This window comes from Drosophila yakuba, chromosome 2R (assembly GCF_016746365.2).
Source record: "Drosophila yakuba strain Tai18E2 chromosome 2R, Prin_Dyak_Tai18E2_2.1, whole genome shotgun sequence".
NCBI lineage: Eukaryota > Metazoa > Arthropoda > Insecta > Diptera > Drosophilidae > Drosophila > Drosophila yakuba.
Genome location: NC_052528.2, coordinates 16,917,269 through 16,930,555, shown reverse-complemented (window position 1 = coordinate 16,930,555; position 13,287 = coordinate 16,917,269). Strand labels below are relative to the sequence as shown.

General features: G+C 43.6%; 1 protein-coding gene across 2 annotated transcripts; it reads right to left on the bottom strand.

The window, feature by feature from the left end:
• Positions 1-2,336: 2,336 nt before the first annotated feature.
• Positions 2,337-3,490, bottom strand: LOC6530991. Of its 2 annotated transcripts, XM_039372334.1 has the most exons (4): positions 3,207-3,490; positions 3,038-3,154; positions 2,936-2,977; positions 2,337-2,858 (listed from the first exon to the last, which is right to left on the bottom strand). In XM_039372334.1, exons 1-4 carry the CDS (start codon positions 3,349-3,351, stop codon positions 2,407-2,409), a joined length of 756 nt encoding a protein of 251 aa, XP_039228268.1. In that variant the 5' UTR covers positions 3,352-3,490; the 3' UTR covers positions 2,337-2,406. The 2 variants fall into 2 exon arrangements, with proteins under 2 accessions (XP_039228268.1, XP_002091829.1); XM_002091793.3 differs by having other exon boundaries at positions 2,936-3,154; positions 3,207-3,489.
• Positions 3,491-13,287: the final 9,797 nt, after the last annotated feature.

Genomic DNA, 13,287 nt, shown 5'->3' with positions numbered 1-13,287 from the left:
CGGAGTTCTTGAGTTGGCCAAACTGCTTAGGCGTTTGCCTTTTGACTTCCGCTCTTTCGCCTTTTGTTGGCTGGCCAAGGAGCAGCAGGAATAGGACTGGAGCCAGGACTCGGACTTTGGCCAGGATCAGAAGTACCATAACAGCAGTCCGGGCAGCATCGTAAATTAGCAGCGGTTTATTGCCAGTACGTGACATTTTGGCCCCGTTTCCGGCGTCTGTATTTTCCTTGCCAATAATTACGGCCTTCATTTATTTGCCTGCTCGGGTTTTCCCCCTCCTTCCCAGCTTCATCCTGGCTTTTGTGGCTTGCGGCTTCGAGGCATTGAGGCATCGAGTCTTGCCTACCGTATTTGTTCAACAATAAAACATTGATTGTTGCAATTGCTCGGCCATTGCGCATACGACGCGTGGGCCCTGATTGAAGCTGCCACATCTTGTGGATAGTGGCATTTGAAGCACAGGCATTGCAATTTATTTCTATGACCGCAACTATCTTAATGTGCGCTTAAAACTAACCATCTTGCTGCTTTGGCGGCGATGCCCTCGAGTTGCGCACATTTAATATTTTTAAGCATCATACTAATGAGCCAGAAACTTAAACCGTACACGCGACGTCCTTCGGAGCAACCAGCACGTAAAACTCCCATTGTGTGAATCCCCTTTCCAGGATCGAACTAAAGCGTGGGGTGCTGGGGAGCGTTAAGCATTTTCCAGTGCGTGACATGCGGCCCCTTCGAGTGGTATCAATACACGCAGAGAAAAACATTGCCATTCTTGGATTTTAAATTGTTTTCAACAACGTATTGGATGCATTCGTTATCATTTAACACAAGAATATCATGAAAACTCTCCATATTTTAATGCGTTTAGTAAAGATTCGAGGAACTTCGCACTATCTCTATATGAGGAAACTTTTTCAGTGCAAAATGACAGCGGGTTATTGCAAGGACGCAATGCAACTGCAAAGGCGAAGGTTGTTGACTTTCCTCAATGCGTGTGTCATTGTTTCAAATGGCAAAAAGTTAAGCGAAAATCTCAAATAATTTGCCATTATAAATGGCAACCAGATAAGCTGCAGCAGCAAGTTTCGAGGAAAAATTGGGGGAAAACCGAAGAGCAACTAAGTTTTGACAGCATCATCACTTCATCGAGGTAGCCACTTTTATGGGCGAGTGCAATAAACGTGCTTCGTCACCATGCTTAACATAATAATTATAATAAAAACAATTTTTTTTCGCATTTTACGAGACGCATAAAATTGTAGCATATTCTCCGCCAAACGGGCTGACCAAAAACCAAAAAAAAAATAAAGAAAGCACCAAAAGCACGAGAGTAGAATGGAATTTACTGATGAATTGCGGTTTAGTTTTATGAGATGCTGCGACAGGATACACGATATGTGTACGCATAGCACATATGTACATACAATACACACACATTCAAGGGATCGGTGTGTGCGTAAGTCCTTGAGCTGTCAATATGAGACGGTTTTTATGAGCAGACAAGAAGAAAGCCGCTGTGCTATGTCAACATTTTATGCGCCTTTAATGCGTTGTTTTGTTAATAAAATCGACAAGAGTCGAGAGACGAGAAACGTTCGCTTCGTTACGATGGGCGTCACTCCACCCCGGTGTTTTATATAATTTTAATGTGCGCACTTTGACACTTTTAATGAATCCCAAACATTAATTTTCTTAATGAGCGCGCTCATTTAAAGCCCGGCTCCCAAAGCATCCCGTTAACAAATGCCCGGCAGGCCATTATTAAACGAAGTCTACTGCAGTGACAGTGCGAATGGCACTAGGATCAGAATCAGGAGTGGGACTCGGATTGGGAATGGGAATAAGAATGACAATGGCCCGGCAATTTCCTCCGCCAGCTTAATGAAGTTTGAACCGAAAGCCGTTGGTCCGCTGGTCCACTGGTCCACTGGCATCCGCTGGCCGGGCAGCAGGACAAACATACACACATGACTGACACTGTCCGGCTTAATGAGCCGCACTAAATTCACACGAAACTTTCCGGCCAAAAAGGGATCTGTCTCTTTTGGATTTTTCCTGGGCAACGAAAGCGTGTGGCAACTATTTATCGCCGCTGCCGGACAAATGTTCTACACTCGGTCGACTGGCAGGAATTTATTGACACACTCAATCGAACGCTTTGATCGTAATCCCTTATCCAACAGAGGAAACCCCCCTTTCTCCCTGGCAAAAGCCCCGTCGGAAAAGTTAAGTCAAGTTTTCCTCCATTTGTTTGTTTGTTTGTTGTTCTTCGTTTTTGGGCTTTGTTGCCCAAAGTTGCGGTCAGACTTTTTGGGGGTCAAGCGAAAATGTTATTTACTTCCATTTAGATTGTTTATGTTGCTAGCGAATCTAAAACTTATGGCTATCTATACAAGGAAATGATTAATCATTCCATTGATCGTCGGAGGCAGCTGTATCATTGATCTCGTACCAGAAATCCGACTCGATGGAAAGTGCGCTTTCTGGCGGAGCTGAAGGTCCGGGAAAGTCTTGCGGAAGGAAAATGCTGGAATAGACATTTTCCTCATCGGGTGCAGTGGGTGTTATCTCCAGGCTGGACTGGGATCCCTCCTCCTCTTCGAGCTGAGCAAGTTTTAAAGCGGCTTTGCGATTTAATTCCTCCATTTCTCGATCACTTTCCAGTTGTCTCTGCTGCTCCTCCTCCCTCTCCCTTGCTAGCAACTCGTCCTTATGCTTTTGTACTGCTTTTTTGGCCATCTCTGGATCGAATATGCAATTCTTGGGCATTTCCTCGTCGGGGAATTGGCCCTCCAGCTTCAAACGCAAGCCACATATAACATAAATCATAGCCAGCAAAGACAGTGCAATGTAAACTGTGAGAATACAACATGTAGGGGGTATTTTAGTTTCGGATTATATTTTTTGGCATTGAAGTCGGAAAATAACTTACCATCGATGGCAATGTTGAACACGTGGTAAAACTCACGTTTGCCTAGCCAAAAGTCATCTTCATTGTAATATATGAAATGTATTCGGAATATTAAGAGGGCACCTGTTTCGCACATCCAGTAGAAGACCGAGATACTTTCCCTCTTCACTATCCTCATCATGACGATCACATTGAACATAATGTTGAATACGTACAACAAAACCCACTTGATTGGATAATCTGTGTAGTTGTCAGAGATATAAAAGTTCGTTCTTGGACACAATGAACTTACGTCTGAGGCATCTGAAGAGCTCCACCGACCAAAATTGAAACAGGAAAAAGGAGTACACGATGTTCATGCAGCCAATGGCTAAGCCCCAATCCGCTCGATTTATAAGGCACTGGCACAACACAAATTTCACATAAGCTGCGTCCATGTTATACAAATGCCACCAATTGACTGGCAGTCAGCAAACGACCTAAAAGTTTTCTGGAATTCGCTTATCGCTCTCTGGAAAATGCTTAATTGGGTCTGAATTCCCAATGGTTTATGGCATTTGCTACAAAAACGAGAGGAAGAAATATGTTTTTGATATTAAATAATGTAGTACAAATTGGAATAACAATGTGCTCTTTAATTTTTAAAGTATTTTATAGAATGTATTTCATTGATTGGATTTAGAGTTAATAAGTATCTAATATTTCCATCTTCTCAAACGCATTACTTTGCGATTTTCCTTGTCCTTTTAGTAGCTTTTACTTGTTAGTTTAAGTGTATCAAAGGGACCCTAGTTGCCATAAACTCCAGCCATATAAGTTTCGCTTTCAACGTTCCTGTCCGTAGTGAAATCAAAAATTAAAACTGCAAAATTCACGGAGAGCAAGAAAAGTTCATTTGCGCTCTTTGTGCTTACTTAATCCATAAACTGGTGCGTATGTGAGTGTGTGTGTGTGTTGGTACGTGACATGGTGTGGAGAGGGAGGGGAGGGGATGCAGTGATATATGGGTGGAATAGGGGGATTTCCCCCCTTTGGGGCACTTGAAGCCAACGTGACAACATAAAACGCAGCAGCTTCGCCTTTTTATGCACCAGCCAACAGGACAACAACAAAACTTGTTGTGAAATATTAGAGAGTACGATATGAAAATGCAAACCGCAGTAACCAACAAGAGTCCTATATAGATGTTTCTGTTTATGTTGGTGCGGTGCAGCTGTGTGTGTGCATGTGCGTGTGTAGTGGAAAGTTGAGTTCAGTTGAGTTCAGTTTAGTTAACTGCAGCTGCAGCATCAACGTACGTACTTGATTGCTCTGCTGCTGCTGCTGCTGCTAGCTGGTTGCAGTTTTTGGCCCAAACCAATGAACCACATAATGTGGCATACCCACACCCGCACACAAAACCCGCACACACACACACGATGCACCCACACTGACACTGACACTGACACTGGCACTCACACGCACACGAACTTCAAGTAAGCGTGTAAATTATTTGAATTATTTATGAGCGGCAGCAGCAGCCGAAATATGCAAAAAGCTTAAAGCCTTCGGTCCTCTGACATGGCAGCTGTAAACTACACACTTACTCAGCGCCAAAATCAAAATCGCTTCAAGCGTTGCAATGCACAGGGGGAAATTGCTGTTAGGATTTGATCAAATTAATGTAAGATCAAATATCTGTAAAATATTATACATTTCAGAAAGAAATACTTAAAATGCAATTTTCGATAACTAATCTATTTTCAACTTACTTATACATATATTTACCTGGTAGCATTGCTTCTTCATAAGAAATTCATGTTAAGGCTAGCAAGTATTCTTAGAACGAACATACATATTCACTTCCTTAATATTATGATAATTAATTGTATATATGCATTTTATAAATGCTTTATTTCAGCAACATATTTTTCTGTGTGCTGAGTGAAAAATAAAAAGGCACAAAATCCGAGCAGAGATTGGAGGCTCGTGGAGTGGATTTCCACTCCCGGGGGGCTGCTTAAACGGCCGACGAGCTTCGAGGGGCCGGCGATTTGATAAATGTGACGCAATTGAAGTTTGTCGGCCAAAGTTGTTCGGTCAGCTAACTGTAAATGTTAATTCCCAGCTGAGAAATTTATTAATAGTCCCCTACCCAGGCGAGAGCTAAAAACAAAACAAAAGTAATCTGCCAAATAGAGGGCAAAAAGCAAAAACGCCACCGATTTCGGTGCCATGGCTAAGTGAATGCCTAAAAATGTAAGTTGCTGATCAAGTTTCAACTTGAGCTGCAAGGGTGTTCCTAAATGAATTTTGTCAGTCGAGAAATGATTACACAACTCCCCGGGGGCCGAGCGGAATTTTGCTCGATTTCGAAGGGGAGCGACATACTGTTTAACTTACACTCATATCACGCATACGACCCGTGCGACTTATGCCCGAAATAAGTAGAAGTATATTCCACTTAGTGGGTGGGATGAGTGGTTTGCCTGGTTTGGTTGGTTTGCGGTGGTTGGGTTGGGTGACTTTCCTTTTCGGTTTGGTTACGTATCGCAATATGGCTGCCAATTGCACGCACTTTTGTCGTTCAATTTCAGTCGGAAAACTCTTGTTTTTCCCCTACGTAGGAGGGTTTATTTTTTCTACGGGTTTTTTCGGCTTTTGCTAAGTAGCTCAGCGGTTTCGCTCATTGTGGGGTGGCATGCTTAACGCCCCACCCACTTCCCAGCCACGTGTATGTGTGCGTGCGGCTATGTAATAATTTGGTCTATTTGTTGGCTGCCATTCGGTTTATTGAATTTGGCATTTGCATGTTAGACGAGTCGTGTCGCGCATGTGAGCTTCCTGAAATGCCAAACCACCTCCGCAGCATCAGAGGCTTTTCTCTTGGTTTTCCTGCTGAAAGCCATTCAATTATCTGGCAGTAAGCATTGCAAATGAAGTTGTTTATTGTGCCTGATGTAATGCCAATTGAATTTTTAGCTAAGACCAAGGGAATGGCGGGTGGCAAAGGCAATTAAAAAACATTACACGGCTACACAGTTACACGGGGCGTATGATGGATGCTTTTTCGGTGGGCATGACCTTGAGAATTGTCATTGGATGCGGTCTATCTGCGTTTCAACTTGATTTATGCGACTTGAGTTAGGGGCAGAGCAACAAACAAAAGCAACCGCCAAACAAAACGGGGAGCCAAGCAAAGTGCAAAAGCGAATTAATTATGCACATTAACTTTTGCCGCCTAATGCGCTGCCAACCCAACAGCAACAAAACTGAGGTGAGAGCGACTGATTCGAATTCAGGGACGAAATAAGGATGCGAACTAACCCAAGTCCAGGCCTTGTTGAGTGCGCGAATGACTTTGAAAAATGGCAGTCGGCGAAAGCTGCTTAATTAGTGCGTAATTTGTAAGTTGAAGAAAGGAGGAAAAACTCGGTTAAGTGGAAAGCAGAAGAAAGCCGAAGAGGCAACAAAAAAAAAGGCCAAACAATGAGAGAGGTAAATATTAATTACTCCACTGGCCGCAGTAAAATGAAATGACTCCTCCAGTGGGCCATCTATCAATGTGGCTATCAATCAGGGCAGAAACCTTTAAAATAAAAAAACGTAATACACAACATCCCCCGATTAAATCCGCCTTTAGCGCATGTTGATTCTGTATAAACCTTGTTTATTTTCCATTTGCACCCTTTTGAGCCTGCTGCTGCACATTGTTAACGTTATTTTTGTCCTGTTTTTTATGTTCTTTTTTTTTTGTATCTCTCGTTGGATTGTTTGTTTAGGCTGCGGTCTTGCGGCCACTTTGCTGACTGACCGATTGCTTTGGGGGCCCTGGTTTTATGGCCAGGTGTCAATTAGCCGCTCCAATTTGTGATTAATTTGGCCAGATGTCGCCTCTTACGCCTGCAAAAATCGGATTTTTGCGGTTTTCATATGTGAATTGTTCGTAAATTACGCAGAGTTGGGCCCAGAGACAGACGACCTTCCTTCATTTCCGCTGGACCTGCACATTTCTGGCCCAAATGCCCCGAATTGTATGCCATAGGGCCTCTCCCTCCCCGGGCCCACAAAAAGTTGAATTATGCGCAGAAAAACGCCTGTCGGTTTCCACCTCTTACCACCTTTTTCCACTCGGTGGTTACCATTTTCCAGCGCACTTTAAGCTCGTTCAGTTAAATGCAGTGAAATTATTCTTTCACTGCGGTCGTCCATTGAAATGTTAATTAATGCCCTGGCAGGAACGCAACGGCAGCAACATCAACAATAGCTTCAGAAGAAACCTTGGCCAGGAATCGAGTTCTATAATGGCCATGTCGCTGGTCACTTTTAGCCAACCAGCCAGCCATTCAGCCAGCGCGGTATTACGCCGTCGAACTCTGTGGCTCTTGCGGATGATGATGCAGGTCCTGGTCGGATGCACTTTACGCACCAGTTGCATAAGTCCTTCATTTTCAGCGGAGCGGCGTAGCAACTGTTTCCGCCATTCCCGCTCCAATCCAATCCTCCAGCTTTATCTACGTCTTCATCAGCACGAGTAACGTTGAACAGGGTTAAAACATTGTCTGCTGCCTTCTGCTCAAGGGCCTGTGTCGAACAATTTTCTGCCCTTCAATGACCTTTCAGCGGGTATTGCAGTTTATTACTGAGGTTTCATAAATTCTTACCAAATTGCAATACATCATTAATGTGCGTAATGTACGAAAACTCATCAATACAATTTACTAAATCAATAACCTTTTCTATAAATACAAGAAGTGTTTACAACATAAGAATACCTTTATTACTAATACATAAGTGCCTTCGTTACTTTCACTTTGGATTTTCCAGCTCACTTTACTCTACTTAACAGCGTCTGTTTATGGAAACAATTTTTCTTTGCTTTTTTTATCATAAAGCTGCCTTGTTCTTTGCACATCAATTGTTTTGCGTTGCATATTATTACTGCAAGGGTATACAAGCTTCGGCTTGCCAAGGCTGGCTTCCTTTCTTGATTATTTTTTTTTTGGCATCGCTGGACTTTAACAAGCGGCTCGTTAACGGCAACCGCGCAATTACACTCGAAACGCTTTAAATTTTAAGTGCCGCCGAGTATGTTCTCTGCGTTTGGGTTTTGGCCGCGTGTCGCACCTGCACCTGCACCTGCAACCTGGCAGTTCCACTTCCAGTGGCAGTAGCAAGGGCAGTGGCATTGGCATTGGCTGCTACCTGTTGGCGACGTCCTGCCAGGCAGTTTTCCACGCAGCCAGCCAGTTTTCAGCGAGCCACTCACTCGACGCGCTCGGCCATTGTGGGGCTAATTGCGCACAGAGTGCGGTGCTTGGCGCTTCGAGCTCACTCGAGTTTTCCACCGCCTTTACCCTTGCCATGGTTTCTCACGTTTTCCTACGTTTACCCACGTGAGAGTGTGTGCGTGAACGGCGGAAAGCGAGCCCTTGCCCGCGGGCTCTAAATTAATCAAAAAATTGTTCTGCCATATTACTTTGGCAGCCGACATTTTGACTTGGGCCAACACTCCAGCGAAAGCCGTCCGAAAAATCCTGCAAATAATGTGTTGAGAATTTCGTAGAGCACTTCCTTGCAAAAAGACCATATATCTGGGTACATAAGTTTTGGGCAAAAAATGAGAGTAAAAATTATTATTACATAAAGTTCAAATTGTTACTATTCGCTCAAGGTAAATGTTAAACATATGATTACTTATAGTTTGAGTTTGATAATCCCAAAATGTAATTAGTAAGAATACCAAGGGTTTTTTTCTGTGTTGATATTCTTAGCTTGTTTCCGGCGTTTCCGTTTCGATTTTTGCCCATTTAATTTCGAGCATAGTCCTCGTGGACGCCGAATGCTGGGAACCGGCATTTCCTGCTGCTCTTAATAAATTTTCTCGGCTATGTTTTCTGTGTTCCACTTCCGCTTGCCTTGGCTTGGCTTTCGCATATTTTTCTTTGACTGGTCTGCGTTATTTTAATTCTTCGAACTCGGACGCTTATTTGTCTTTATTATGGTTTTTTCTTTTTATATATATATATATATATTTTACTGGTATTTTTTTAGCCTGCGGCAAAAGAGCATTATTGCAAGTGGTGTCCAGTAGCACTCGGCGAATGGAAGAAGCCCAGTTCAAGGACTTTGATGGACGTTCGCCCATTTATTGCTCATATTTCATATTTGCCACATTTTCGCTTTTGCAAATGAAAATGAAATTTTTAATAAAAACGATTCGCGTTGTTTTCATTGCTGTGAAAGCTGCTGCAGTAGCACCACTACCACCAGCAGCAGTAGCAGGAAACTGAACCAGAAGCTGAAACAGCTTCTGCTGTTGATGTGTAATATTTAACGAGGGGATATATTCTTGGCAGTTTCATTTTGCCCGAAAGTCCCTTCAGCACCAGCAGCAGCATCACCATCAGAAGAAGCAGTAGTGCACAAAAAATTGCCAGTTGATTGAACCAGGGAGTCAGGACCAAAATCCAGTCGCAGGGGAGATAAAAGGAAGGGTTAGGAAGCTGAGGGGATTTCACAGGATAGATGAAGTGCCAGCTAAGCAGGTGTCTGGCCATCAACTAACGCACATCCTGTCCCTGGCCAAATGCAACAATTAAATTTCAGCAAGGACACCCACTGACTAACGCCACCACAGGATCGTCCATTGTGATAAATGGGCGGGGAGGAGCGGTCGAGGCAGGACATCGCTTTGTTGCAGCTGCAATTTAGGTGAGTGAAGCAGATTTACCGCTGCAGCTCCGGCCAGCTATTGTCCACTCCCACACACACAGACACACACTCACACACAGACACAGTGAAACCCACCTGAGCTCCATTGATTCGCAATGGAACATCAGAGGAAAGCTGGAGCGGAAGTGCCACCAGGGATGCGATAACTAAGCTCTGCGAACTGGCTCTCGAAGTGAACCATGTGGCGCCTTGACTTACGTAACAGTTCCAGCTGAAAAGTCGCATTCGGATTGCAGAGAAAAAAAGTTTCATTGTATAAAATCATATGCTCAAGGAACAGTGCTTTTTATTTGCTGTGATTTATAATAGCCAAAAAAATGATGAAGTACTTAAGCATTTTAAGTTACTCGTTTCGTTTTGCAGAACCAAATTGAAAACTTCACAACCAGGCCTAAACTAAGTTCATTATTGTTGGTCACGTTTGCTGTAAAACAGCCCGACTTTTTGACCATTACTTTTTGACCCAGTACTGATTTCCTTCTGGTAATGTTTGCTGCCATAAGCGAAGTGTATTAGCTTCGCCCAGTCAACGTCAATGACGTGACACTTGGCTGAAGGAAAGGGGATAAAACCTTCAACTGGAATATTCAGCTGGCCTGGCACACATTATATGGCACATTTACTCATCAAGATGCAACAACTTTCCTAATTGAATGTCATATGACTGACATTATGCTTGATGTGCGATGTACGATGTGCCCTGTGCTGTCTTCCCTCGTTCTGCTCGATGTCTTGGCTGATTTTGCTAGAATGTTTCAGCTGCAGCAACCTACTCACGTGTGAAATTAATTTGTAATGACTATGTGTCCCATGCAGCGTCATTTGCATTTGCGTGGGTGCCGCCTGCATTCCATTTGGTGATGCAGATTGACCCCAGCAGCCAAGTGCCAAGTGGGTTCAAGTGGGAGGTCAGGATGCAGTACCATTCCTGTTAGTAGATGGCTGATGGCTTGGGCTGGCTGAAAATTGCGCCCTCGTGGAAAGTTACGAAACCAGGCCCAAGTTTCACTTCGTTCACGTCATCGGGCGCATTAAACCTTTCGCCCGAAACTTTGTTGGAACTTAATTTCCTAAATTGTTCGGCAATTCTTCTTCGAAATGCAATTACTTTGTGATTTCCAAAGTGGCAGAAAGTTTTCATTCATTTCTTACTGTTACGTTTCGATTCGTTCCGTTTCGTTTCGCTGGTACGAGTGCAATTCGGGGATTCGAAATGCATTGAAACTGGGGGCCAACTTAAATTGGAATTGCATTAGAAGGAGGCGCAGCACATGCACCTTATTTCCGGCTAGGTGCGGAACCTCCTCAACACCCATCCACCCCCTCGAAACCACGGATCTCAGGAGCCACGCAGAAACCGCCACAAAACTTTCCGCTTTTGAAAATGCCACAGTGTTGCACGTAGACAAAATAATTATTTTAAATTAAAAGAATATTTTTTGTTCAAGTAAAGTCAATAAGTTGGTTTAAAATAAATTAAATTCAATACAAAATGAAATAAATAATGGTTACATACGTATTTTAAGCTTTGACTTGTGAATCCATATTTGTTGATATTTTTTTTCTGTGCACTTATTCCCACGCCGCCCTGCAGGCAACAGGTGAAATTGGCACAATCTGCACACCGCACGACGTGAGAGGCGTTGGGTGAAGGCTTTTGGGCTGGCCAGGCCGAAGAGTTGCTGTCAAGGACGTGGCCAGGACAACCAACCAGAAGCAGAGAACCAGAGAACCGGGAAGCTGGGGAGCCGAGAAGTCGAGAAGCCGGACAGACAACTGCAACCCGAGACGGGCGACGCAAATTGCTTCAAACACCTTGGCAGGCGGCTGGAAAAATTGGAACTGAGCAGACAACTTAAAGCGCAAAAAAAAGGCAGGACAAGTAATAGAAGTTGTTGAAAGAATGGTGCACCTCCGGAAAAGGGGTGTTGGGGGTTTTGGGGGCGGTACGTAGGACATGGCTTGTCTACTTAAAAGTTTTCAAAGCGCTGCTTATGGCACGTGCTGGCTGAAGAGCAGCGAAGGTGGGCGGGTGTGGGTGCGGTAACATGGATTGAGTTGGGTTGGGGTAAAAAAAAATAAGAGGGAGGCAGGAGGAAAGGTGGGTTGTGGGCTGTGGCTATGCCAGGCAGGCAAAGCGTATTAAAATACAAAGCAGCATCATTAAATGTTAAAAGATGCCTTTGGCGAAATGGGGGAGGAGCAGCAATCGCAACTACAAGTGCCCAGAACCAGCAACAACCACTTAAAACAACAACAAGGATTGCAAAACTAAAAACAAAAACAAAAAAAATTATTTCAGAACAGAACGCGCAAGGACAATGCAGAAGGGAAATAGCGCAAGCATCAAGTGCATTACTCAGGTGATTTCGCAAAGAGTTGGGCTCGGAAAAAAATGTTACAAAAAGAAATCCAGAAAAAAAACAATGCAAAATGCAAAATAATTCCCCAGACGAAGTCAAAGCCAAAGCCAAATAGCGATCTGTTAATAATTATAATTGAAAATGTGCAACACAACACAACGCAAATGTGGCGCAAATGAAATGCCTTTCAGCCATTCCGTTTTCCAAGGCATTCCATTGCGTATACGCAACGTATGCTGCTCCTGCTGGTACCGTTGCAAAGCATGCTTCTGGTGATTGCGATTATTCGGATAATGCCAGAGAGTTGTGGGATATCCACCACAAAGCAGCGGCAATCAGCAGGGGATTTCCTTGCCCAAATGCATTTTGGCCAACAGCCAGCTACGGCTAAGAGCCGTAAGTGAGCCATTGTCTTTGCCATGTCGTTTGGCTGGTTGGGTGATGGGTGGCACTTTCATTTCATTCGGCCCCCTCGTTACCCACTTTTACAATAGTTAACTGCAATGGAAAACTTCGATTCCGAATGCTTCTCAAGGACTTGCAATTAAGTTGGTCTCCCCATCAGAAAGCTCTCATAGTTTTTATTGTTTCTGCCATAATTTGAAAGTATACTGCAAACAGGTTTGTGACGAATTTCAACTGCTGGTATTGGGCGCTCCAAGAGCAAACAAATTCAAACAAATTCAGCATTGATTTCTGAGCCCCTAATGATTTCTCTTTGTAGAATGGTATGGCAGCTAAGGTCGACCACATCCTAAAGCGATTTTGGCCAGGTTAAGTTGCTTTTCTTACCACTAACTAGCTCTAAGCCCAGCGCCACGCCTCCGATTTTGCAGGTAGCAGTTTTGGTCATGAGCAGGACAATGAAGTCCGCGCAGTGGCGAGTGGATTTTCGTTGAGAGCTGACGGAGTAATAGAAACTGCAAGTGAAAGTGGGTGAAAAGGTGGGAGTGAAAGGCAGCTGGGTGTGAGCAAGAGGGAAGAGGCGATAAACGAAAGGTGTTTGCCTTGGAAATGAAATTAAATTTACCTCACTCAGATATTAATATTTTTGTGTACATTTTACATTCATCGCTCGGCTATATTAAATGGCACTGAAATTGGAAGCTCGGCGTTATCGTAAATTGCAAAATCAAATTTATGCCCGTCTATAGCTGTTATAATTATGTAGACTGTGAAACAATTTTATGGCAAATTGAGTTTTATTGGCCACCGATGTACCGCCTGGCGGCTTGGCATCAACCAACCACCTTTGCCAAAATCCATAAATATAATAAATATATGTATATACATATA